Source organism: Cetorhinus maximus, chromosome 14, assembly GCF_964194155.1.
Source record: "Cetorhinus maximus chromosome 14, sCetMax3.hap1.1, whole genome shotgun sequence".
NCBI classification, from domain to species: Eukaryota; Metazoa; Chordata; class Chondrichthyes; order Lamniformes; family Cetorhinidae; genus Cetorhinus; species Cetorhinus maximus.
In genome coordinates, this window is record NC_135892.1 from 78,771,877 (window position 1) to 78,799,239 (window position 27,363).

General features: G+C 40.2%; 1 protein-coding gene across 6 annotated transcripts in view; it reads right to left on the reverse strand.

The window, feature by feature from the left end:
• LOC144689757 (transcriptional-regulating factor 1-like) overlaps window positions 1-27,363 on the reverse strand; it is a 131,471-nt gene that overhangs the window by 75,445 nt on the left and 28,663 nt on the right. For 2 of the 6 annotated variants that reach the window (XM_078557138.1, XM_078557134.1), the window contains exon 1: window positions 5,995-7,502. In XM_078557138.1, the coding sequence (XP_078413264.1) occupies window positions 5,995-7,377 (1,383 nt within the window). In that variant the 5' untranslated portion in view covers window positions 7,378-7,502. Of the gene's footprint in view, window positions 1-5,955; window positions 7,659-9,655; window positions 9,776-27,363 lie in introns of those variants that run through there. The other 4 variants (XM_078557137.1, XM_078557133.1, XM_078557136.1 and 1 more) reach the window with 3 other exon arrangements.

The following is a 27,363-nucleotide window of genomic DNA, read 5'->3' on the forward strand; positions in this document are numbered from 1 at the left end:
GAGGATGATGAAAGCAACCACCCTGCATTTATACAGCACAGTTAAAATTGGAAAAATATCCTAAGGTGTCTTAAAGGGAAGTGCACCAAGATAGGAGAGATATCTCTAAAGTCAGTTAAAAAAGGGTTTTAAAGGTGGCTTATAACTACAGAGAAGAAAAGCAAATTATTTTTAGAAGAGGGTTCCAGAAAGTGAGTTAAGCTAACTAAAAGCTGCAATGGTGCAAGATAGGGAAGGGAGTGCATGAATGGTCAGGGCACAATGAATAGAAAGAGAAAAGGAAAAAAGCTAGAAAGAAAACTGATTTAGTGTGAAAAGAACAATAAGTTGCTCGATACACAATCCAACTTGGAAAATAAACACTAAGTGATGCTACCACTCGCATCAAAATGATCTCAACTCCAAACTAAAGGCTTCAAAATTATCAGCAACAATCCCATTAGGGTACTGAAAATTAAACTGCAGTTTGTCGCAATGAAATCTCAGGAAACTGAAAGCCAACTTGTAGAGCTAAACTCTGCAATCACAGCATAAACTATGATTTTGCACCAGTGTTTTACCTTTTCCAAAGAAATGGCTTGTGCATAGAAAAATCAGCCATTTTGTTTTCATCTTCATAAACAAAATGGCTACTTTGTTTGTCAAAAAGTAAAATGAAAGAGAAAGTTTTGCAACTTTGCCACTTATAGGCCCTACCAAGAGCTGTCATACAACACTATTTCAATGCAATCTCCTGCATCATACTGCATGACTCCAAGCAAATGGCAAGGGAGATGTTTGGTCAGTGGGACAAAAAAGCGTAGATAAATTGGTTAACAATACACATTATAGATAGAGCTTATATACAAAAAGTGTTGAATTATGATCGGGTAAAGATCTGAAAAGTATTACAAGACGCCTCAGCAGCCTCTTTAAAACCAATTCTGACTGAAGCAAGGTCAAAATGTTGAGTGATAAACAGGGCAACTAAAAGACAATAGCTCGCAACCTAAGGAATTCTGTAAAAGTAGTAACTGTGTAGAAGAGACACAAAGGCCATGGAATTAGCTAAAGCTTTAAAACATAATGCACATCAACGTATTGTTTTGTATGGCAAGGAGTGAAGAGTTAAATTGAGTATTAAACTTGCACAAAAGGAGAAGAGATCCAGTTTGTTGGTTTGCAAATGCACCACTGGACGAGATTACATCAATGATGGTTGAACAACAAACTCAAGTGAGAGAGCTGAAAATTCTGAAATGGAACCACAAACTACTCAGACCTTAAGCATGCTGCTGTACGACCCCTTGTAGTGGGGGGGCCTCCAAAGCAAAATATCTCAATGGGAAATGGCCTAGAAGTGAATTTGGTGCATTGCTTGAGGTACTCAGGTAGAGATACAAGAAGGGACACTTGTGAACATGAAGAGTTCATAAGTCATGAATTCAAAGGGTGCTAAGGCAGTACAATACAAAAAAAGTCAAGCTGAATATGCAAAAAAATAAAAGAAATTTGAAGCAATTGGGGAATAGGATGTGGCCATCAATAACAAGGGCACGTATGCTGCCCAGTGTTACTTGCCCTCAAAATTTCTTGAACAGTTTCAATCCTTAAGAAGGTGCTCCCATGAAGATTGTAAGAAATTTCCCTGATCACTATGAAGGAACAGTGCTGTAGCTCCACCTAAAGATGATGTGTAATTCAGAGAGGAACTTGGAGTTGTTGTTGCTTCCAAGACAAAGCCGTTCTTGCTGTTCTGGGTGAAAGGGGGTCAAGGTGGACAGAGGAGCTGACAAAGCAACCAAGCCAAGTTGTTACAGTGCACCCTGTAGATAGTACACAGTACAGTCACAGAACATATGTAATGGACAAATAGATATGGAGCCCAGTGGCAAGACTGTGTTGAACATCTTGAACATTGCTACGCCCACCCAAGCCAGTGGTGAATATTCACACACATTCCTGACTCGAATAATATGGTTTGTAGATCGGATAAAAATAGATGATTAGGTTTTTAAAAAGGAGGTGCTTAGAAGGCTGGCAGTGCTCAAAATAAAAGTTATTCAGTCCAAGTTATCCTGGGATTCACCTTAGGTTGCAGAATGTAGTAAAGGTGGAAAAAGTGGTAGCTTTGGCCACGGTCCTTCAATCCTCCTTGAATACAATATCATAGAATGGTTATAGCCACCATTCCAAGGTCATTAAAATGCATAATAAATGTGGTAGCTACAGAGCAGTCAGCTGAGGGAACTTCTAGAGCTCATCATCCAGGACAAATTGTCACTTGGAAGAACATGTGCTCAATAATTACAGCCAACATGAATGTTAAAGCGAAGTTATGTCAGACAAACTTGATTATGTTATACATTGAAATAACAGAATGTTGATGAAGGTAGTTCATGTTCTGTTGTATATGGACTTTGAAAAGGCATTTGATAAAGTGCCATATAATAGACTTGTTATCAACACTGAAGCCCATCAGACAACAGGGGCAGTGGCAGCATGGATACAAAATTGGAAAAGAGACAGAAAGCAGATAGCAGAGGTGAGCGGTGGTTTTTCCAGACTGGAGGCAAGTATACAATGGTATTCCCCAGGTGTTGGTATTAGGACCACTGCTTTTTTGATGTATATTGACATGAACTATGGTGTAGAAGTTACAATTTCGGTTTGCAGATGATATTTTTGCTCCATTTCTAAGTTTTATGACACTAGCAACAGATCTTGGTAAGCTAAAATATAATGCAGAGAAAAGTGGTGTGATGCATTTTAGAGAGAAGAATAAGGTGAGGCAATATAAATTATATGGTACAAATTTTAAAGGTGGCACATAAAGCTATTTTAAAAAAGCATCTGAAATCCATGGCTTCATAATTAAAAGGCATGGAGCACAAAAGCAAGCAAGATACTCAAAACCTTAATAAATCACTGATTAGGTCTCAGTTACAGTATTGTGTCCTTTGTCCTACACACTGTTGAATACTACCTTGGCGTCATGTTCAGCTACTTGCACATTCGTATTGCGGTCATGGAAAGAATACACAAGAGATCAGACCTCCTTGAACAATTAGTCAAGTGTGCACATATGAGAGGATCAACTTTGCAGAGTACGGGAAACCTTGATGAGGCAGAAGAATCAATATGGGAAAATCAATACACAACCGGACAAGATGCCAAGTTCATTAAATCGAACAATGTAGCAAGAAGGCTGATTCTATTCCAAGGCATTGGACAGATTAAGTGCATGGGCCAAAAGATGCAGATAGATTTTGTGTGCTTAAGTGTACTTCCAGAATTGGAAGTGCAGTGCAATTTGAATTCAACAGAACATTGATGTGTCAGTGTTCAGAGCTGAGCAACTCAGCCAATTCAGGGACATGGCTCAGAAGTGAATCAATTTCCATAAGGCAAAAGACTGGAACATGATACAAATATTCAAAACCCAAGGGAGTAATTGATATTGCAGATTCAAGCAGGTTAACTTTGGCTATCAATGCAAGAGGACATGATTAACAAACATAAGAATTAAGATAAAGAATTTGTTTCATTTTCCCTCCATTCTGCTTCTCCGCCGCACCCACAGCCCCCATCCCAATAGACATCCTATAAAAGCAGTTAATCATGCTGTGTGAACATGTACCTTTAAAAGAAAAGATGCAGTTATGAATGGAATTGAAAATTTAAAAAATAAATACAGATAGAGATGGTCAAATGATATGCAAAATAATTGTCCTGCAATTATAGGGGACCATCGATCTAACACACAAAGTAAAATCAGTGAATGGTGAATCATGAGGATATGGATCAGAGAAATACTGTGATTACAAGTCAATTCACTACCCTTTTTAGGAATTAAAGGAGAAAGAGAAAATCATTGTAAAATCCTTTTTCAGGAGATTAAATGAATTGCAGAGTCTGAGATTGGTGAAGTTGCACATGGTTTGTGCAAGGAATAGGTTCAATTTGACGAATTACATTTTCTGACTGCATGCATTCTTAAATTCTTAATAACACCTTTACCAAATGCTTGAGAGAACCTTTCAAAATTCAGCACCATGTTAATTCATTATTTATGGGGATACATGAGCAAATACAAAATCATCTTTGACCAGGGGCGAGAGCGGCTGAAGTCAAAAAGGTCTGAAAATCTTTTGTGACAAGGAATCAAGTAATTATAGCACTGACTATGATCTGTGAGATGCAAATGCTTCTCAGTCACTTCAAGTGGGTAGAAACATTAGCTATGCCTTTAGTTAGCTTCAATTACCATCAACGCTGTGGACTAATGCATTTGTATCAAATCATCACCTACCTCAGCATTTCAGCATTCAATGCAGGATGAAATGTTTACTAGCACACACATGTGAAGCAAAGCAAAGGAATAAGGCAGTGCTTTGCAAACAATTTTCCAAACTGACTCCACTTTAACTCATCACCACCTTCTCAAGCACAATGAGAGATGGGCAACAAGGACTGGCCTTGCCAGTGATGTCTACGTCCCATAAACAAATATATTAAAACTCAAAAATCTCCAAAATTAATGTGACCCCAGAGGCTCGCAAAAACTCAAACAGCAATAAAGCAGCATTGTAATATTCAGTAAATAATTATTGAAGGTTGTGTATTATAGATCAACATATAATAAATCATACAAATATGAAAATGTGTTTTCAACGGTACTTTGTAAAAATTTTATGTACCCACGTAGATTTCAGCCAAGATCTCCATATTCCATGGTGACAAAAAGGCTCTAAAGCCTTATCCCCCTACCCAGAAATTGTAATCAATCCTCCACCTCTCACTCAGCAGCCCGTTTCCCAAACCCCTTCCCTTCACTCGCTCATACCCTCCCTCCCCGTTCAGCCAAACACTCGGTCCCTCACTTGTGTCCTCTCTTGCATTCAGTCAACTACATAATCACATGCCCTCCTTTCCCACTCATGCCACTATGCATGCCCTCTCTTTTCCCTCACACCCTTTCTCCCTACTCATGCCTCCACTCATGCCCTCCCTCTCCACACAGCCCCCCAACTCATGCCCTTCCTCCCTGCACAGCCTCCCCATTTATGCCTTCCCTTCCCCCTCCAAACTCTCATCCACTCCTTCTTATTCACCCTCCACCACATAGGATTTCTCCACCTTGTTCAGGTTCAGCTCCTGGTCACTGCTGCTTCCCCTACTAGTAGGCGTCTGCGGCTCCTCCTTGGCCAGTGCCATTTAGATCCGCACCGTCGGGGAAGAGCAAGCCATCCTCCTGGGGAACAGGAGCTCAGGGGAGCAGGCCCCAAAGGGGCAGGGCGTGCTGCCCCTTCCATCACTGGGCGCTTGGGTAGTATCGGGGTCCAGAGTAGGCTGGGCCAGGGGTGCCACAAAGTGACCACTGCTGTCGAGGGCAGGTTGCAACTGAGCCCAGGCCAGCTGGAGTCTCCCTTCTTCCCTCCCGAGGCCAGAGCCTGAAGATGAGTGGCAGGCTGCAGTTGGGCTGGGGCCTAGGTGCCCCATCAGTAACAGGCCCTCAAGGCCATCTGCAGGTTGCACTGGGGGCAGGGCCTGGGCATCTCCCAATCACAGAAAGCAAGTCAAAGCCAGGTCAGAACTGGCAGCAGATTAGAAGGGGGTGAGTGACGCCCCCACACCCCTCAGGCCATGCGGAGGTCAGAAAAATATTTAAAGGGCGTGCTTCCATGATCCAAAAGTCAGAATTCCACCAAATGGTGGAAATTTCTTATTCCTGTTATACGTACATAGTTTATAATGTTGACTTAAAGGTCCAAGTTTCTGAACACAATCACATGGATTTTTGACTAAATGCAATGAAATATAAATAATTACTCTGATTGTCCTTTTAAGGGGCAGATTGTTTCGTACTGCTAAAACACAATTCACAAACACATCTGCAGAATAAATGAGCAACTGAAGAATAACAAAAATAAATTTGTACAAAATTTTAATTCAAACCCATCTGGGAATTTTTACCTGAGACCAAGTATAATTATGAGATTGTTGTTGAGATACCTTGACAGGTGCATGAGGGATATTAGATGATGTTATAAGATGTCTTTGGGGAACCATAAGTCCCCCAGGATGACCCATATTACTTAGTTCCTTCCTTGTCACTTCTTCTGCAATCTCTGAAGCAGGAGTGCTTTTATGGTGGGCAAGAGAAGCCTGAATCCGACTTTCTGCATTAAACTGTTTCTGTTGCATAGCTTCTTCTTGTTGCTGATGCAATTGACTTTGCTGGTACAAATGCCTATAGTGTGGCGATTCTTGGTAGAAATACTGAGAGGGTGCAGCCATCTGAATGTGCTGAGAAGGGTGGGATTGTTCTTGGGAGTACTGATGTGGCTGCTGCATGGCCTTGTGGTTTTGGTCTCGGTGGTAAGGTGGTGGCGGCTGCATCTGCTGCTGCATCGGTTGCTGCAACTGACACAAAATCGGCTGCGACTGATAGAACTGAACTGAATGCATGTGGCATTGCTGCTGCTGCTGCTGCGCTGAAGTGTGTTGCTGCGACTGCTGTTGACGTACAAAATATTGTTGCTGCGGTAGTTGCTGAATGTGCTGAGACAACACCTGTTGAGCCTGCAGCTGCTGTACGTGCGACTGCGAGTGCTGCAACACTGACTGCTGTTGTGGCAGCTGAGCCAATTGTTGGTACTCAAAATACATCTGTTGTTGTTGTTGTTGCTGCTGCTGCTGCTGGATGGCTTGCAACTGTTGCTTCGATTGCGTAACTGGAAACGCACAATGCATTTGCTGTGTCAAGGAATGTTGGAATCTCTGCATTGGAAGTACAGTAGCTTGTTGTTCAGCTGGAGGTTTCTGGGACAGCAGTTGCCGAAGTGTGCTGTCACGTACATTCTCAACCATGGCAGTCTGGCTTGGCTGGCTTGATGCTACATTATTTGCCTGTTGCAATCGGAGGTTCTGATTTGTAAAAACCTGTGTGAAGGAGTCCAACTTGTGCAAGACATCACTAGTCAATTTCTGTGAGGAGTTGTCGTTTGCTGAAGAATATACATAAGAATATCCATCTGGAGCATCAGTCTGAGCAGTGGAGGTCCACATCATAGAGGGATTGTTAAGGTCATTCTGCATTTGAACATGATTGCCAGCATTGGAATGAGGCCAATTGTTTGGCCTAGATGGCTCTATCATAAGGCTTTTGGTAACAACCGGCATAGTTCCTGCTACTGCAGCTTCCCTTGAATGTGGAGGAAAATGAGGGGAAGGCGGAGAAGTCTGAGATGTGTCCATGCCTGTAGATCCATAACTATGATTCAGATTTCCACTCATGTCGGTCAGAGTGCTGGATTGTGGCTGTTGTGGATAGTACAGGTTTTCTGTGTTGTTCACAGCATGATTTGACTTGTACAGGGGTTGGTCTCCCATCATTTGTTCTTAAGGCAATTCAATGTTTAAACCACAAATGATTGCCAGGCCCCTAAACAAGGCATAAAAATAACAAAAATAAGTTTGGAATCCTCAAGTTCCCTGAGAAAATTTTTCTTTAAGCCACAGTGGATTTCGAAATTGAAATACAATTTTCCTTTTATTTCAAGTTGGCAATGCTGGATCTTATCCTCAAGTTGAATCTAGATTGCTGCATCACATCTTGTTGAAAATGTTTACAGTACATCTCGAAGCAGTCCATGGAAAGTAAAACATCAATATACCTGTGATGAAAATGAGACAGAGGTCAGTAAGTGATCTGGAACTTCGTTTATAACATTTTTCTATTCATTAAGGCAAGGACTGTTAGTGCTGGGGAGTGGAACTTGACATTTTTTAGGTACCCAGACCAGGCACAGTATAGCACAGCTAAATGCAGAGTAAAGCTTCCTTCTACTCTGCTCCAGTAATGCACCTCAGCCCTAGCCTTCTGGCAGCATCTGTACAGCACTAATAAGACATGTTCACTATATCAATACCAGCCATTCTATGGTGACTGTGAGGGACATTGCTAATTCATGTCAGTTTTGTGCTGTCAGCACATGCCCATATCAACCAGACTGTGATTTGCTACATCACTTCATATAGGCTCTTACAAACAGCATAGATGGGAACTTACATTCCATTACTCTGAAAATTTTGAACCCAAGTCCGAGAGGTAAAAGTCTAGTGTCTAGCTAACGAGGTAGTTCATAGTTCATTTGCAAAGGTTGTCTGCTTAAAAAAACCCTCATGTACAAACTGATGGTGTTATTGCAGCCTAAGCCAGACAAACCTTTGAGAATGGAGTGTTTTTGAGGCCTTCAAAGATTCCTAGGGTACATCCCTTACAATTATTTTTTTCTTAATCACACAATTGAAATCATTTTCACTGTTGCCGGGAGAAACAATGGCCCGGGTTTGTGGTAGAAGTAATGATCATGTTATCAACGCTGTTATTGTGGCGTAAATTGGGCATCAACTACTTCTTCCCACATATATGCAGTTCAACTCTGAAATCAGGAAGTTGCTGTCTGAGTGTCCTTGCTCCCCAAAAACTTCACGACACTGATCCCTCACCAAGAAACTAGATATTCAAATAAATGCAAACTTGGAGTGCAAACATAAGATACCCACTAAATGAGCCAGAAAAAAATCAAAATTTGTCCATTCAATTGCTGAAAATCCTCCCTTAACTAATTTTAACTTTTACCAGTGTGGAATCTCTCCTTCAAATGTTAAATTATTGTTGGAGATTTTAAAAAAGAGTATATAGCTTTTTCCTTCTCTTAATCCCATCTTTCTTTCCTTCTCTTCATTTCACTTGCTGTATGTAATTTGGCATTGAATCACCTATTCTAATTTATAGCTCCTGGTCAGGCAGTGTATCACTAAGAATTCTGCAATCTGATTGGTTAAGGAGGTACCCGTTCGCACAGGTCCCAGGACCTAAATGGAGGGCACAACTCTCTTTTTAATTCTGAAAAACTGCAACTCAGTGTCAAAGCCCATTAGAAAGTTTATGACCAAATGTACAAATGACGAGCACCATTCATTTGCCATTGACCACAAAATCCAGGCTAGTGGCTCCCGATTGCCGAACTACAATATTGTAACTGCGAAAAGCGGGGTCAAGAAGCAGGGTTTTGTGACATCACCTAAATACAGGGTAAGGTTTTGGGCCATTCAGTTACTTCTTTTCCGAGGCAAACAATATTTATTTTAGGCAGGCAGGTTTGCATAAGCTAAAAATCTAACAATGAGGAAACAGCCAATTAACACATCAAAAGATCTCTGCAATCCATTGTGCTAGCGTAGTTTAAACATCCCCTTTCTCGGTGTTTGCTGGTATCTCCTGCAAGAGGAGAGTTTCATTATTCTATACTTCTCTGAAAAGATTAATGATTATTGTGCAGCATTCCACATTAAAATATATTAATCAACTTGCTCGTCTCCTTGTTTTATGAAATTTGAATAGTCAATTACATGGTTACATTTTAACTTCAACCTATTTAAAGATTCAAAAAATATATTTGTATAAAACTAATGGACATTACATTTGTTCAAATAAAAACAGTGCAGCAAGAAGGAAAGAAAAAAATGCATCATATAGAACCCTTTCCTTCCTGTCCAGGTAAGCTATTCAAAATATTTTTTCCACAGAGCGTTAGACAGTGCATGATTCTCACAAGTACAAAGAAATCTTGTAAAATGCATCAATGTTACCATGCAAATTACTTACTAACTGGAGTGCCCTGCATGCCCCGCTCTGCTGGCAAAGATGAAGAATATCAGATGGGTGTCCTTTAGCACTGTGAGGACACTGCTTGGCATTTAGCTCACATTTAAGAGCTATCATTGCCTGCAACAAATTCAAAGAGAGTGTTTACTTTCCTCATCTGCCATTAAGTCACATGTTTGAGTTCCAGGTCCGCAAAACAAAAAAAATGCCACCTCAGTTGCCACTGAAGGTGCACAGACAATAAATATGTAAATCATTTAAATTATCAGCTATAGTAGTTCAGAGCATGTACAGTAGTTAAAAATTATAATAGCTGACAATAATAGGAAGCAAAAATATGCATTTAAGTTTAGCTTTACACCTTACAACACTGCCTGCTTTGAACGAATCTTCTTTCTGTACAACCCACCCAGAGTTAAACATATCAATTGGATAACAATGTCACCTCTTCTGAGAAAAAATTACAACTTTCCTATCTCCTTCAACATAGATTCTGTTTGTAATAACCAAGGTCTGCAATAGCATTTTATCTAAAGATGTTAGGTTTGGCCTTGTTTAATTGTTCAGTTCATCAAAATTACAATCACTGTGATAAAGCTTCAGCTTATGACGAATAGTTGGTGTGACTGTATAAACTCACATTTAGCGTGCGCGCGCACATAAGCATACCTATATATATTTTATATAATATATACAAACTAAGGGGAGAACTCCTTTCCAGCAATCATTTAAATTACCATTATAGTTTTGTCCTGAAAGAAGCGTGTGCAAAATAAGTCTTGTTTCACATTACCCACAATATTACAGTAATCACAGAACTTATTCAATCATAGGAAGATTGTTAATAGGCTGGTGAACTTAAAAAGAGAACTTGAACATAAATATAAGATAGGGTTTGTCAATTTTACCAAGTGTGAACTCTTTAGGTTAAGGAAAACAAAAACAGAAATAAATCCATGCAATCGGTCAAATGATTCTGCATGTTCATATATACATACTAGAGTGTGCAGACAGTTCTCTCATCAAGCTGCCAGAGAAACAAACTGTGATTTGCACAAGCACTGGTCCCGCACCTGGATCCCTTCACTGGTTGGAAGTTTCCTTATCTGTCTTCAGCTTTATTCCCACATTCACTAAACATTCTTCCATAAATGGCTTGGCAGCAGTTTCACACTAACTATTTAAAGAAAATTTAAGTCAACACACAAATGTTTCTTCATGTTATAGGTTTATCAGAATGTGACGAGGCAAAGTTACTCATTAGCATGGTAGTTCCTCAAAGAATATTTTTGCACTGCCTACATAAACTATACACCATAATTATCTTTCATTCACTGCATTCCTGATTAAAAGCCCAAGTACTCAAATCCTTTAAGTTTTGTTACATTTAAGTCACTGTTACCCAATGTAAAAAGTACTGATTGTTTGCTGTTATATGATGTTGTGTTGATGTTTTTAATGATCATCCATTGATACAAAAATACTGTACTTGCCTAAATTACAAATGTTCCTAATGTTGAGTGATGGCATTATTAATTACACACCATCAGTTCTTTGATTTGAATACAGTGCACCCCCATAAATCCTGAATCTTAATAGCAGCCAGTGTGTGGGTCTCCAAAACAGAAGACTCATCTTCAAACTTTGGCTTTCAACCGAAGCTGAACTATTGAGCAAGCCCCAGACATTATATTTTATTACATATCCAAAATAATTGCGAGAGAGGAAGAAATTCAATCACTGATCTGGAACCTCAAAGTTGCAAGCAATTACAAATATCCTTGGTTAACTTTTCAGGGATGCTGGCTCTCCATCATCTGCTTACTCTGTTTGCAGTCATGAGCTTTCAGAGGCTGACCTGGTTTGCCCCTCCAATAAGCTTCCTGTTTCCCTGCCCTCTTCCTACCTCCACTGGCCCCCATCCTGGTTGACATTTCAGCCCTTACGCTGTCCCCCACTCCAACTTTACAAATACAGTCTAAGTTCAAGAAGAATGAGGAGGTGGGAGACTGGGGGTCAGCAGACTCTGGGTCAGAGGATTGGGAGCAGAAGGGAAGACAGAGTGATTGTCAAGTGATCTGAAGGGGATGTAGGGGGAAGGAAAGGATTAGGTAAAATATTCTCAAGCTATTAGCCAGTTGCGCCCACCAGACCCCATTGAAATTCTTGGAGGGTCACCGAGTTGATGAAAGACATCCATGGTCAGCCTAAAACTTGTTGGTCTTCCAATGTCCATGACCAACTGTTGCGGACTGGCACACTCCAAGGTCCAGGACGAAGTTCTGAGGGACGCACTGTAGCTTGGGGCAGGAGCTGCAAAGGCTCAATGGGGAAAAGCCACTGTCTACTGCCCTCCATCCGTTGTACACTGAGCTGCTGGAACCCTTTCTATGCACTGGAGAATGTTTGACATGAAATGTAAATATGTAAATACAATCTATAATTGTAGATGTAATGAAGCACCTCAGAGTGTCGCCTACTTGACTGAAAAAAATTGAACTCTATTGCATTTAATACAGTGTCCAATATGAACTAAGTGATGCACCCGTACAAGTTTTGTGAATAAAATATACTTTTGGAAAAAAAGTAAAATTTCCTATTCACATTATTCTATTTGAATTGCTATTTCTATTATGTTTTCTCAAGTCCCACCTAGGTTCTAACGGCTGACTTTGTGAACTCTCATCTCTGTTTATATTATTTTCATTATTCCCACGCTGTGTTTCTGATTTTCCATTCTTTAAATATGTAATTTTTCTTTTTAAGAAGTTCTGCTTCCTAAATTTGCCCTTTGTAGTCCCACTACTGGTGTTGTTGAGTCCACGCAATCTAAAACCTCCATATCCTAATGCATAACACTATATTCCAAACTTTATTCCATATTTTTCTCATCATTACTACCACACTAACTGCTATAAACATTTTCCTCCTTACCACGAGATCATTCCACTAAGCTCCTGTTTTTTCTAAGCTATTCACCACCACTCCCTGCCATTCGACTTTTTCTAGCCATCCATCAACCGCCCCATAATTCTAGTTATTTGCTCCTTCCTCCCCGTTTCATATCTCAAAACCACTGAACCCAAATTCCCCAGTGTTCTCCTGCCTAACTCTCATGTATTGAACGTCACACTTGCATTCCAGCTAGCAGAAAGCGACACAGAGACAACATTTATCTGTCCACATAAAAAATACTTCACACAATTAGACTGAACGCACACTGAATATATGGTTCTGCACAGAATTTACAAAATCCATACCAACTTTATTTTTGCTTATGGTCCACATATGGACATAGGTCATGTATACATTACCTTTACTTTGTGGCAAATTGTTTGAGTAATTATTTTATATTAACATGTTAAAATCCTAGGTAAAATATTTATAAAAGACCGTATACACATTTGCTCGTCACACTTTATATGACCTCCATTCAATAGATGGCAGTGCTGCACTTTGCTACCAAAGGTCAGCTCCCTTAGCTGGCAATTAAGTATCATACCTCATCTGATCAGATGAGGTATGATACCTCATGATACTCTCTCTCAGGAAGTCACACCTGGTCTATTCAGCCAGAGACTTAAGCAGGCCATGGTTCCAGTTACAGTGCACAGCTGCCTTTGTTAACACTAGATTTGGCTATTCCAACGCACTCCTGGATAACCTCCCACATTATATCCTCCATAAACTTGAGGTCATCTAAAACTCTGCTGCGTGTGTTTTAACTCGCACCAAGTCCTGTTCGCCTATAATCCCTGTGCTCGGTGACATTCATTGTTTCCTGGTTAAGCAACACCTTAATTTTAAAGTTCTCCATCTTGTTTTCAAATCCTTCCATGGTTTCCCTATCTCTGAAATCTCCTCCAGCTCACAACCCTCCTAGATATTGGTGCTCCTCTAATTCCGGCCTCTTGCGGCCTGATAACGCCTTCAATTACCTAGGCCCAAGCTCTGGAATTGTCTCCCTAAATCTGGCCATCTTTCTCCCCTTCTGTAAAAAAAACCTAATTAAAATCTACCTCAATCAAACTTTTGGCCACTTGCTCTAATATCGCCTTATAAACCTTGGTGTCGAAGTTTGCACCATAATGCTCCTACAACCACCTTGTTATTCTGTCAAAGGCATAATATAAATACATGTTGGTTTTGTTAGACCAAAAATTGAAGTAGCCTGATCAGGTCAAACCAGAATAGGTCCAAAGTGTCTACACTCCCATGCTTCTGTGCCTCATTGTTTTTAGTTTTCAGAATTCCTGTGCCTGCTCTAAATACCCCGTGTTATGGTTCTGATTGAACACCCAGTTCTCAATGTATTCTGTTGTGCCAATTTGCTTTTTTAATTTCACAATGCTACTTTTCAAAAACTCCTCCACTGTGACACCATTGTCACTTTGATTCTCAGCCCTGCTTTCAATGCTCACTTCCTTTCTGAGAATTTCCAAACCTATTTCCCCACTAAGATAAAAGCAAAATACTGCGGATACTGGAAATCCAAAACAGAAACAAAAATTGCTGTAAAAACTCAGCAGGTCTGACAGCATCCATGGAGAGAAAGACAGAGTCCACGCTTCGAGTCCAGATGATTCTTCTTCAGAAGAAGGGTCATCTGGACTCAAAGCATGGACTCTTGTCTTTTTCTCCACGGATGCTGTCAGATCTGCTGAGTTTTTCCAGCAATTTTTATTTTTGTTTCCTATTTCCCTTCTCCTTTGTGCCTCTTCCCCTTGAATTGGTTCCCAACTACTATTAAGTCTTTTGCTTTTTTTTTTAAGAAAGCCTACTATTTTTATTCCACTCTATACTTGGGTCAAACACTTATTTTCCACCACGTTTATGTCCTGTTCCCTACCACACTTCCTTATTAATACTTACAAATCCCATTTCATTCCCCAAAGTCAAAGTTTTAACCAAGCAATCCATTCCCACAAACCATATCTACTTTCTCCTATAAAAACATTTCCTCTTACTTACAATGGACAATGCCAGAGGATATATAAACATGTGTACATATGTAAACACACTTGAGTAGAAGTATTGCATATGGCATACCATCGTGTCTACAAATTTTCCTGTTAGGATTTCTCAGAAATATTTTTATATCAACAATTACAACGTGAAATGCTATGTCAGCATTAACAATGGGAATCCATATGTAAACAGCTGCCTGCCACAAGATGAATCTGTGGCATGAGTCACCCAGGTCTTCCCGTCATCTTATTTTTTTGATTAATTTCAGCCAACTTTTCTTGCAGATTACTTTCTATTTTAATATTTCTTGGCTGTTGCTCCTCCCTGTTCTTCATAGCTCCTGACCATCTCCCTCTGCTCATCTAGCTCCTCTACGCTCACTGCAATTCCTCCAGCCATCTTTTTCTTAGTGTCCTACTGCTCTCCGAAGTCTTTCCTGCCACTCCTGGCTTTGTTCTGGCACCCACATCCTCAACCATAGCTGCCAGCCAAATTTTCCCTTCTAGTGGCAACAGTGATGTTGGGCACCAGACCGGAAATAAGCATCGAGAAATGGGGCACAGAGGGATCGGTCAGAATATAAACAGACCATAAAGATCCAAAGACGTGGCAATAAAGACAGATGGCTTGAAAATATGACCGAAGCAGACAGCAAAAGATATTTCATAAAAAACAGATGGCTGCAGCGAGACCCAAGGGAGGTTCACCTTGCCTTTTGAATTTTTTCCTTTCTGCACTCCCCAACTCAGCAGGACAAATACTTCGATTGCAGGACCTCAAACATCATGCAACAATATACAAAGAGAGTGTGCTGGAGGCAGACATAAAGATCAGAGTAGATTTACTCGAGTTAATAATGACCAGCAAAAAAAAAAAAGCACAACATATCCAGCCAAAAACACAGAGACAAAAAATGCAAAAAAGGAGGAAAGGGAAATAAATAAGCAGCTTCCATTTACACAGTGACGCTCATGACCTTGCCGCCCGAAAGTGCTTCATAAGCAATTAAGCATTTTTTGAAGCCGAGTCTCTGCTACTACTTAGAAACATGGCAGCCAATTCATGCAGAGGAAGCACCCCCAAACAGCAATGAGATCAAAGGGCAAATAATCTTCTTTGAAGGTGCTGATCGAGGGATAAATATTGGTCAGGGCATTGGGAGAATTCCTCTGCTCTTTTTCAAATAGTGCCATGATCTTATTGAATGGTAAAGCAGGCTTGAAGGGCTGAATGGCATACTCCTGCCAAGTCCTATGTAGATAATGCCATGGGATCTTTCATATCCATCGGAGGAAGAAAATAAACCTCATTTGTCCTTTTGACCTTTATGTCTGATGTCAGCTTTTTTTTGTCTCCACTATTAAAAGCCTGTAGCCCAATAAAACAACAGTGAGGGTTAAAATTCAAACTAATTTATACCCTTCCTCTTCATCAAATAGTAACAGCATTTGGTGTCATGAAAAAGTTCCGTTTAACCATGTTCAAGATTTCAGAACCTCCCTTCAATGATTTAATGCTATTACCACTCCTTTATCAATTCCCACTAACCAGTCTTCTCCATTTCTCTTATTTCCCTTTTCTCTACCTTCCACTTTCCCGACATCTTATCTGTCTCCAACTCTTCCAGGTCCAGTTAGCCCACACCCTCTAACCTTACTCATATAGGAACTGTATTTGGTCCAAAATACCCAAGATATTAACTTCTTCAGGTTCCTTCCTCTTGTTGAGAGTTGAATGCAATGTTGTGCCAGTTGCTTCCATTCTAAGCAACAGCATTTTTCAGACCAAGTTTCATTGCTAACTACGAGATGATACTCGATAAGGTGCTAATCTTTTCAAAAAGTGACTGGCTACAAGTTAAGTTCATCAGTAGAGTGCCCTGGATGTGCCATGCACCTTGCTGGTGTCTGCCTTCAAAGCCATTGTCCTCTTGCTTGGATCATCTGCCTCTTCCATCATTGCAGACTCCATCACTCGAGGGTGACATCCCCTATCCACACCAGGCAAAACTGATTAATATCCTCACTTAGATAATAACCTTAGCTCGGCAGCTGAGGCAAGGTATCAGGGTATGATGTTTGATGTTCAAAGAGACTTGGCTGTGCTCATACAAGGAATGCAGAAAGTTAGCATGCAGTTAGGCAGACAAATGGTGTGTTGGCCTTTATTGCAAGGGGATTGGAGTACAAGAATAAAAGAAGTTTTGCTACAGCTGTACAGGGTTTTGGCGATGCAACATCTGGAATAGTGTGTGCAGTTTTGGTCTCTACATTTAAGAAAGGATATACTTGCATTGGAGGTAGTACAGTGAAGGTTCACTAAATTATTCCCTGGGGTGAGCAAGTTGTCCTACGATGAGATGCTGAGTAAATTAGACTTATATTCTCTGGGGTTTGGAAGAATGAGAGGCGATCTCATGGAAACCTACAAAATTCTGAAGGGGCTTGACACAGATTTTTTACGCTGGTCAGCAAGTCTAAAACACAGGGGCAGTGTCTCAGGATAAGGGGCCAATCATTTAGGACTCAAATGAGGAGAAATTACTTCGCTCAAAGGGTTGTGAATCTTTAGAATTATATACCTCAGAGGGTTGTGGATGCTGCATCATTTAATACATTTAAGGCTGGGATAGACAGGTCTTTGGTCTTCCAGGGAATTAAAGGATATGGGGAGTGTGCAGGGAAAACAGAATTGAAACCCAAGGTTAGCCATGATCGTACTGAATGCTGGAGGAGACTCGATGGGCCAGATGGTCTATTCCTGCTCCCATTTCTTGAATTCTTGCACTGGTGTGCATTACCAACTCCTTGGAAGCATAAGTGAGCACCGAGGACACTGTGACACCAATGAGTCTTAGCTGCATTCAAAAGCAGAGTGTGTGCCTGGTAACGGCTCAGAGGTAATAATCCTGTCACAGAAGTCCCCCACTTGTCCGAAATAAAATCCACACGTGCATAGCTTTGTATTAAAAACAAGCTGCAACAACCTGGCATGTTATAATACTAGAGAAACACATTTGATGTGACCTACAAAATCAGATCTCATACCAAAAAAATGGAATTGTTACTTTATTAGTCAGGCAATTGGCAGATTAAACAAAATACTTGGGCCTAGATTTGTGGTCGAAATAGTGGTGAAGCTATCTGCATTCATTGTCAGAATTCCATTGAAACTCAGCAACTTTTGGAGTCTGCACATGCAGCCAGTGTTTCTATGCTTCCCCACAGGGTGCAATGTTGAAGTTGCCCCACGACTGCAATCAATTAGCAATCACTGAACAAACGAAACCTGCTATTAGTATCAATACAAAAACCCCTTGAAAAAGCAACACTTGCTAAATGATGTGTAAATGGATTTTTAAACTGTGTACTAAATTAATAATTACTGCCAAGTTACTCTGTCCCTGAAAAACAAATTGTGTTTATATGTCAATGCTCTCATTTATGATAAAATACACTTTCAATATATTTTTATATAAAGTTTGTACACTTCAGCTTCTACCTTAATCCTGTACATACCAGTCATTTATTTTTCTCTGTAGAACCATGTTGAAGTGTAAATTTTAAAGCATTTTACTTTCTGGTTTGCTATCTGAGAGAACAAAGCAATGTCATTGTCTGCTTGATTGTCGAATACCTCAAGATCTTCTGAGCTTAGGTGCCAGATTCAGATTCCAACCGACACTGGGGAAGGAGAAACCCAAGCCACAGAGACCGCTAGAACTTTGTTGACAACTTTCTTTAAGGTTGGTGATGAGCACCATCGCTTTGTCATGAAATCCAGGCCTTTATCTTAGCAATTTATCAAGGCAATAATACTGTTCAATGGGTTCACTCCTTCACTCCTAATTTAGTTCCCTTCTCAATTATCCTGACAACATTCTCTTAGAGTAACACCAGCCAGGAGGGTGCTAATATTGAAAATGCATGAAACACACCAGTCAGTTAGCATCTGTAGAGAGAATAGACACATCTATGTCCTGGGTATGGATCCATGATTAGCTTTGCAGAGTAGAAATACTGGAGCATACACATGTAGCTCTAATGTCCAGCTAAACTTGTTTCCTGATACACATATAACACAAATAGCCACAAGCAGGCAATATTATGCTCCTCCCTCCTTAATGAAAAAGTTACGCAATGTTCAAAATCCATACAGCTTATATAAATTTGTTTTTCATTTATTTACAAATCATACCCAACCACTAGTTTCCTATTCCTAAGAAGATACCTCCTTCCTTGACCCATACTTTCAAAACTTGGGTCTGAACCCAAGTCAGTGTAGAAGGTTTCTCCAACAAAGACAGATTTTGACCTGAAATTTCCACTTCATCAGACATGTCTGTCTGACTCTGACCAGGAACAACTTGTACTGGAGTAACTATTGGTACTCTACTAGCATCCCAACTATCCAATTCATCAGACTCATTTGATTCTTCTCAGCTTCCTCCTTCTTCATGAGACTGTGAAGGAAATGTGAAAACATGATCTATGTGCACAAACCTAACCTCACCACTATTAAACATCTTGAGCAAATATGTGGGAGGACCACATATTTCCACGACTCTGCCTGGCAGCCACTTCAACCACTTATGATGAAGATCCTTCACTAACCTTCTGGTTCAACTTCGGACTTCTTTCTCTCACTGTATCCCAATCATAACTCTCTTTCTGTCTTGATTGTTTCTCTTCTACCGACTGCACTAAATTTTTTTTTATTCATTCATGGGATGTGGGCTTCGCTGGCTGGGCCAGCATTTATTGCCCATCTCTACTTGCCCTTCAAACGATGGTGGTAGTGAGCTGCCTTCTTGAACTGCTGCAGTCCATGTGGGGTAGGTATACCCACAGTGCTGTTAGGAAGTGTTCCAGGATTTTGACCCAGCAACAGTGAAGAAACGGCGATATATTTCCAAGTCAAGATGGTGAGTTCCTTGGAGGGAAACTTCGAGGTGGTGGTGTTCCCATCTAGCTGCTGCCCTTGTCCTTCTAGGTGGTAGTGGTTGTGGGTTTGGAAGGTGGTTTCAGCAACGAAAATCTCGATGGGCTAAGAAACAATTCAGCTGGCATTCTGCTGAAGGTAATGCGAGGTGTGTTACGATAAATCAACAAAAAATTCTTCAGTTTGTGATTCAATGACAGCTGACATTTATTCCATTTTTTATCTAGCATTTTCTGAACGAGAGCGCTCTTAACAATTTGTACTGTGCTCTGCTGCTCCATTTGAAGCAGGGTGATAATAGTTTTATCCCATTTACTTAGGAATTATCCAAATTTTTCTGAACAAAACTGAGGTTCGTTTTTGGACAATTTCGTCTGAGAACTCATATGCAAACAATAGTTTTGATAGTTGTTTTTTGATTCGTTGTAAAGCCCTCAACCTACATTGAATGGCTATATATCACAATGAATAGTTGGTGTCCTTGAAGTTCTGCAAAACCTATGTGCACCCTCTGTCACACTGGCCATTTCTATGGTTGCAAAGGTACTGATGGCAGCTTTTCTACTGCTTGACATACTCTACATTGTTTCATTGTCTTCTATCCTAATCTAACCCTGGCAAACAGGGTTCTTACTAAACTAAACTCTTTGTCAAGTTCATCCCCAAATGTTGATCCTGTAAATCCAACAGTAACTGCGATCTGTACCTTTCGGGAATTACAGCTCTGGCACCCCAAATAACCTTTATTCATCTGATTCTTACGCATAAAAAATTGCCTGATTTCTAAATCCAGTCTCTGTGTTGGCCATCCATTTGCGATATAGTCGCATATCCTTGTCAACACAGGGTCCCTAAAAGTTTTCCTACCAAAGTCATCCTGCTGTGACTGGCAACGCGTCTACATGTGAAAAGAAAAATACATCATCCCCGTTCGGCTCTACCCCTGATGGGAATGATAATCTAGACATTGCATCGGCGTTTCCATGATCTTCCCATCACGTGTGCTTAATTTCATACTGATAAACAGACAAAAATCAAAGCCCGTCTCTGCATTTGGCTACAGCTAAAGTGGGAACTGGAGACTTGGATGCAAAATAGCCATCAGTGGTTTATGATCAGTTTTGATTGTGAAACTATAACCATACAAATATTTCTGAAATCTTCATACTCCAAAAATCAAAGCTAATGCTTCATATTCTCAGAGCATAATTTCCCTCACTGGTACCGTGTGTGAAGCAAATGTAATCAGGTCTCTCCTCACCAGTATCCGATATAAGCAAGATCAACTGGTGCATTCTCCATGGCAACACCTCTACCAGAATCCACTTGCCAATCAATCCGCACTCTCTTCTCATACATCTGTTGTTTCCCCCGAGGACATTGGTATTTTCTTGCAAATTGTCCGGATGAATGCAAGATGAAAAGCTTTGGCAAAAATGTCTCTTTTCAGCAATGCGCAAGAGAGATCACAGCTTTGAGAGGCAAATGGAGAGGCATCACATACTAGCTTAACCTTTCTGGACACATCACAGTGTACAACCATTGTGCTATCTACTAATTGACTTGTATACAACTGGCATGCCTTGTCACACTCCCTTGTCTAATTCCACCGATTACCCTTCCTCAAGAGTTAATTCAATGGATGCAATAACGTTGCCAAATTTGGTATGAGCTCAAATCTTTTTTGGACTATTGCTTGAACTTTACTCTTGGTAGGATGTCATACATCTTTGTCTACCCTCTAAGCCAAATTCTCCAGAGGTTTGAAGCATTTCACATTTGTGCGTCTTCGCCCGAACTCCATACCTTTCCAAACATTGGAGTACCCTATTCAACCTTTCATCATGGGTCTGCCTGTTTGGAGCTGGATCATTCAAATAGCACATTATTAGTTGAGTTCCTTGCAAAATGTGTTTCATCACCCCTTGGAAAATTCCAGGGGCAGAAGAAACACCAAATGGCAGCCTATGAAAGTAAAATAGACCCATGTGTGTACTAATAGCCAAAAATGACAGACTCATCGCCTAACTCAAGTTGCAGATAGGCATTTGTCAATCTAACAAAAAATCTGGCCTCCAAACACTGAACAGATCCTCCATGTTTGGCCAAGTATCAGGTGGATTACATGCCAGTACCCGATTTACTGTTACCTCAAGCACAAATTCTTACACTGCCACCTGACTTTGATACCACTATGGGAGCAGCCCAATTTGTTCTACTTAGAATAATATATTTAGTCTCAAGTCTTTTCAGTTCTTGCTCTATTTTCACCCTTAAAGCTTAGGGCACTGGAAGGGCCTGCAATAAACTGGTCTTGCGATCCTCTGAACCTGTACATTAGCCTTATATCCTTGAATCAGTTTGCTGGTTTCACTAAACACCCAGGTCACATCACCTAGCGTTGTGAATTTCACTTCTACGGGAAAAAGCTCATTCAGTGCTAATGACCAGTTTCTTCCTAACAAGGCTGGTTTTTCACTCTTCACTACAATGATGGGCAATTTTGCATATAGGTCCAGTCACATACAAGGAACAGACACACTTTCCATTTTGGGGATTTTCTCTCCTCCATTACTCAATAATTGTGATTTCTCCAGCTGAAGTTGTCTCAACTTTTGACAGCACAGTAATTCAGGAATCACACTAACTGATGTGCCCTTCAACATTCATTCTCCTCCACCATAGTTGCACAGTGACAGCAGTGTGTGCCATCTATAGGATGCACTGCAGCAACTCAACAAAGCTCCTTCTATAGCAGCTTCCAAACCCCTGACCTCTGCCACCTAGGACAGCAGGCACATGGAATCACCACCACCTGAAAGTTCCCTTCCAAGCCACCCACCATCCTGACTTGGAAATATATTGCCATTCCTTCACTGTCACTGGCTCCAAATCCTTAAACTCCCTCCCTAACAGCACTATGGGTGTACCTACACCACATGGACTGCAGCAGTTCAAGGCGGCAGCTCACCGCTATTTTCTTAAGGGCAATTAGGGATGGGCAATAAAAAAAAAATGCTAGCCTAGCCAGCGTCGCCCGTGTCCCGTAAAAGAATAAAATCTGTTGAGCTACCAAGGAATTCTTTAAACTAGTTAAAACTGAGAAATCAATTTGCCATAAAATGCAGGCATGGTGACTTTGTTTCACTGAAACAATTTAAGTCCATTGTGCAATCATCACCAAGTCTGAAAGAAATCCAAGGGAAGTGTGGGGCATGATTCGATGATGCGAAGCTCGCGTTTTGAAACTTGGAAGATGATAGGAGTTTTGAGGTTTAAAGCTCTTAGGAAAGAATGAACTAATATTACAAGATTGTACAGTTGGGAAGGATACACATGGGAGCATGTAGTATCCTGTACAGCACACTGGGAAGAATTGAGAAAGGAGAGTTCAAAGAAACACTGACCAGATGTGCACCATTAGAAAAAAGAAAAACTGTAATGAATAGTAACGATGAAATTTAGATGAACAGCAGAGTAAGGGAGAGTGATGAATAAGAGTGGTAAAATTCAAGAGAGCAATTACAAGAGTGAGAATGGAGGGAGTGCCAGATTTTATTCAGTAGTATTTTGAAACTATCCTAGGATACTGAACATTTTAGGGTATTGGCACATTCCACAGGATTGTGTCGGTGGTTCTACCTTCAAGGTATACAAAAAAGTTCTAACATCTATTTCCATCCAAGTTTCTGCCTCTTTTCCCGGAACAGAGAAATGCTCCCAATTACCTGGATGACCAATTGGAAATAGAATGCCTGACAATGTAATAAATGATGCATTTTGGGTGAAAGAATGAGGAAAGTCAATATAAATTAAAGGGTGTTATGTTTTAAATGATGCAAGGACAGAGGTCTAGGGTAGGTTCGCACATACAAAAATTCTTTGAAGCTGACAGGCAAGTTGACACAGCTGTGAAACAATATTAAATTCTTGGCTTTATAAACAGAGGCATAAAGAAGCAAAAAAAAAAGTTATGCTAAACCCTTAAAATTACCCATTAAGTCTCAGCTAGAATTTGTGCCTAATTCTGGGCATCACACTTTAGGAAGAATGATAAAAGGATGAAGAGTAAAATTTCCAAAGGTTAAGAGACTTCAGATATTGGGGAAGACAAGAAAAATTGGGATTATTCTCCTTGGAGCAGAGAGGCTATGGAGAGAACGATGTAGTTTTCAATATTATGGGGGGTTTTGATAGGGTAAATAAGGAGACATTGGTTACTGACCCTCCAACCAGGGAAGACAGAGGACACAGATTTCAGATAATTGGCAAAAGTATTAGAGAGGGTGATAAGAATTTTTTTCACACAGAGTTATGAAGATTGGGAAGGGACTACACAAAAGGTGATCGAAGTAGATTCAATTGTAATTTTCAAATGTAAATATATACTGGAAAAGAAAATCTTCCAGGGCTTATGCTGATTCTGTGTGTCAGTATGAATGGAGCTGGAATCACTTGCTTTGATAATCAAGTTTAGTGTTCCTTGTTCATGCAGTAAGGTGGGTATTACACAGTTTTCCTTTGTGGCCCCTCTGATTAAGTACTCATTCATAGCACTTCTGCTGTAATAGAATGAAACTGAATTTTCTATAATAAAACAAATACACCAAAGAGAGCACCTCAGAGACCCAAACAACTGAAGGTGAAAAAATAGGATCCTACAGTGTGAACAGAAACATTCATCCGACAACTCTCGCATGTGGCTTACAGACTAAGGGATATATTAATAAATCACAACTAATTTTGACTTACAACCTAAAATGGCAAACCATCACCACCCAGTTGTTTGCCTTTTTTAACCTCATTCACCAACTCAAAAGGTTATCTACATCCTGCTGTATCCCAATATGCGGTTTGCCTACACACAGTATGTGGTTTGACCATCAGATCACAGCTTTCACTCAGAAGTATCTGTTACCTTTTGTGAGTAGAAATGATTCACACTATGACCTACAGTAGAAGCACTATATAAAGTGAACTGTCAAATCTCAACTATTACCTTAGTAAAGTCAGTTTTGTTCTTAATACATAAACCCAGGAGAGTCCCTATTTCTGAGTTTTTTTTGGAATAAAAATAATCTGGTAATTAACTTTACCATGAACAGAAATGCTTAAGATTAGAATTTTTTCTCCAAACTATATTACAGTTGCATTATTATCCTGTAAAATAGTTGTCACTACATTGAATAAACAGATATGCAAGTAACATGACCAATAAATTAATTTGGATCCTTTGAACAAAAGTCAGCAATAAGCACTACATTTGCAACATCTATAACTACAGGAGAATGGAGTAATTACTATATTAAATTCATGTGTTGATTTTACTTTGAAGGAGGAGTATTTGACCTTGGTCTTGGTGGGTAAATGCAATGTCATGCGTGTTACTAAGCTGTGGAAATTGGGAAGGGTCACAGTATGATCAGCAAGTTGATCTCACCCAGGGCAGTACAGGGTGCTACAACAGGCCTCATCAGCCCTGGGCAATGTAAGTTGCTGGGAAGCATAGAAGATGCAGAATCATTAACAGTCCAGCTCCTGATTACTATCCAATGGCCATTGCTGGAAAGTGGACATATGTGTTTGCCAGAAGAAAACAGGACCAAGTTTGCCTTGATAGCTCTAGCAATTGAACAGACTTCCAATGTTCATCATGTACTCTAATGCATGAAGAATGGCCACTCAAATGAGTCGCCCGAGGCCAACAGGACATATGGGACGGAATTTTACGGCCCCTCCCACCAGCAAGATTTTCTGGTCCCACCACAGTCAATGGGCTTTTGAAGGGCTTGCCGCATTTTCCGGCCCCACCCCTTCTGCGACTGACATGGAAGAATTTTTTTCACTGATTATGACGACTGGGGAGGGACTACACAAAAAGGTGAAGAAGTAGATTCAATTGTAATTTTCAAATGTAAATATATACTTGAAAAGAAAATCTTCCAGGGCTTATAGGGAAAAAACAGGTGAGTAGGGCAAATTGGATAGCTCTTTCAGAGAGCTGACACAGGCACAATGGGCTGAATGGCCTCCTGTGCTATGCTGAAATCAAATCCCAGCCAGAGTCTCCAGCTTCAGAAGACGACAGGCCTTCAAATTTTTTCCATAAATTTATTTTGGTTGGAAGGTGTTAGGGAACAGAATTATAACTTCAAAGAGGCTTCCTCGGAATCCTTCAGAAAGCTGGAGACACAGACCGGCAAGCCAACAAATTCAAAATTTTAAGTCTGTCCGTGGGCCAACCAAATGCATTATGGTCATTCCTGGAAATGTCAAGCGAACAGCTCCATGACTCGCACCTTAAATCATAATTCACAGAATGGGATATACTTACATTAAAAATACCTCAATCCCTAATCGACCTCTCAAATTACAACTATCCCAGAGCAAGGAGCCAGTTAAACTACTGTACACGAGAATAATTTAGTTTGGCCTGCACTTCCATATCGGAGTGTAACATATGTGCCAATGTAATAACTGTAGCCCTACGGCACTCACTATTTGGTCTATTATTTAGTAAATGGTATGCTGTAGCTCTGATCATTGCAGTCAGTGAGCATGCTTCAATTATAATTCCCCATCTGTCGGTGCACATGGAGGAATCCATGGAGCTGCTCGAGTTATAACTGTCTATTGACAATTGAGTCAGCTGCAGTTTCAGGTTCCCAACACTGCTCAACATGTGCTCACAGTAAAAGTCTTGATGCCTCCTGGATCCTATGTCTATGCCATCCCAAGACAGGCTGCTATGGTAATTACTAAGTTTGCTGTCTTTTTGACAAAAATGAGTTGCTCAATCAGGGTGTAATCTTGCTTTGCTGTATGGAGTTCTATGTAAAACCATTGATTCCTTCTGTACAGCGTTCAGTGCATTGGCTTGAATCCTCCTACCAGGTGATCCAGCTGGATTGCTCATTTTTTGATAAGGAACATGGTCTGGAGTTCATTGTGGGTATATCTATACTAAGTAGCGAGGTTAGTATTTGTGTGCAGAATTGCTGGATATGGAGTACTTTTGCCACTGAGCATGATTGAGGAGAAGGGAACTGCATCTTTTGGGGAAGAGTAAAGATTATTTGAGGCAAGGAAGAGGAAGAATTCCAGGTAGTGATCAGGTCAGTGGGATTAGTTTTCAGTTGTTTAAACAAAGATGGCATCTCAACTCCAGCAGGTCTATGGGCTGCATAATTTGCAGCAACAGGTGGGGAACTGTAACTGAAGTACCCTCACTTGCTACACTGATCAGGATAACTAAAAAGAGTCATTATCGTAAGGAGAAATGGCAGAAAGCTGGCAAAAGAATTTGTTATTTTAAATACCTAATTATTAAATAAAATCAAAACACTATCGTCAATGGCTGTAAACAACTTTGACAAGTCCAGTGGTCGTGAAAAGTGCTTTAAAAATACAAATCTTTTTTTCTATAGATTTGAACTATAGTTTTGATCAATTGGAGCAATACCATTATCTTCCTTTTGTATCAACTTGATAACACACGGAGTCTTCTAGGATTGAATGAATTTCAGGTTCCCCATTCTGTTTGCTTCTCAGTGTACCAGACACAGGCTAAGAGCTCCAAAAGGCTCATTTTTTAAATAAAAATTTATTAAGGACATGTTAGCTAAATTCTAAGGTACTGCAAAAAAAAACTGCAAAAGATTTATGGACTTACTATTTTGGAAGGAAAAATGAAGTGAAAGATTGCAATCTATCCAAGTCCAGCTTTTTTTAAAAAGAAAATTCTCTGATTCCTATACTTTAAATGAACTTCTGTTGTAGTTCCCAGCCCACGTCTGATC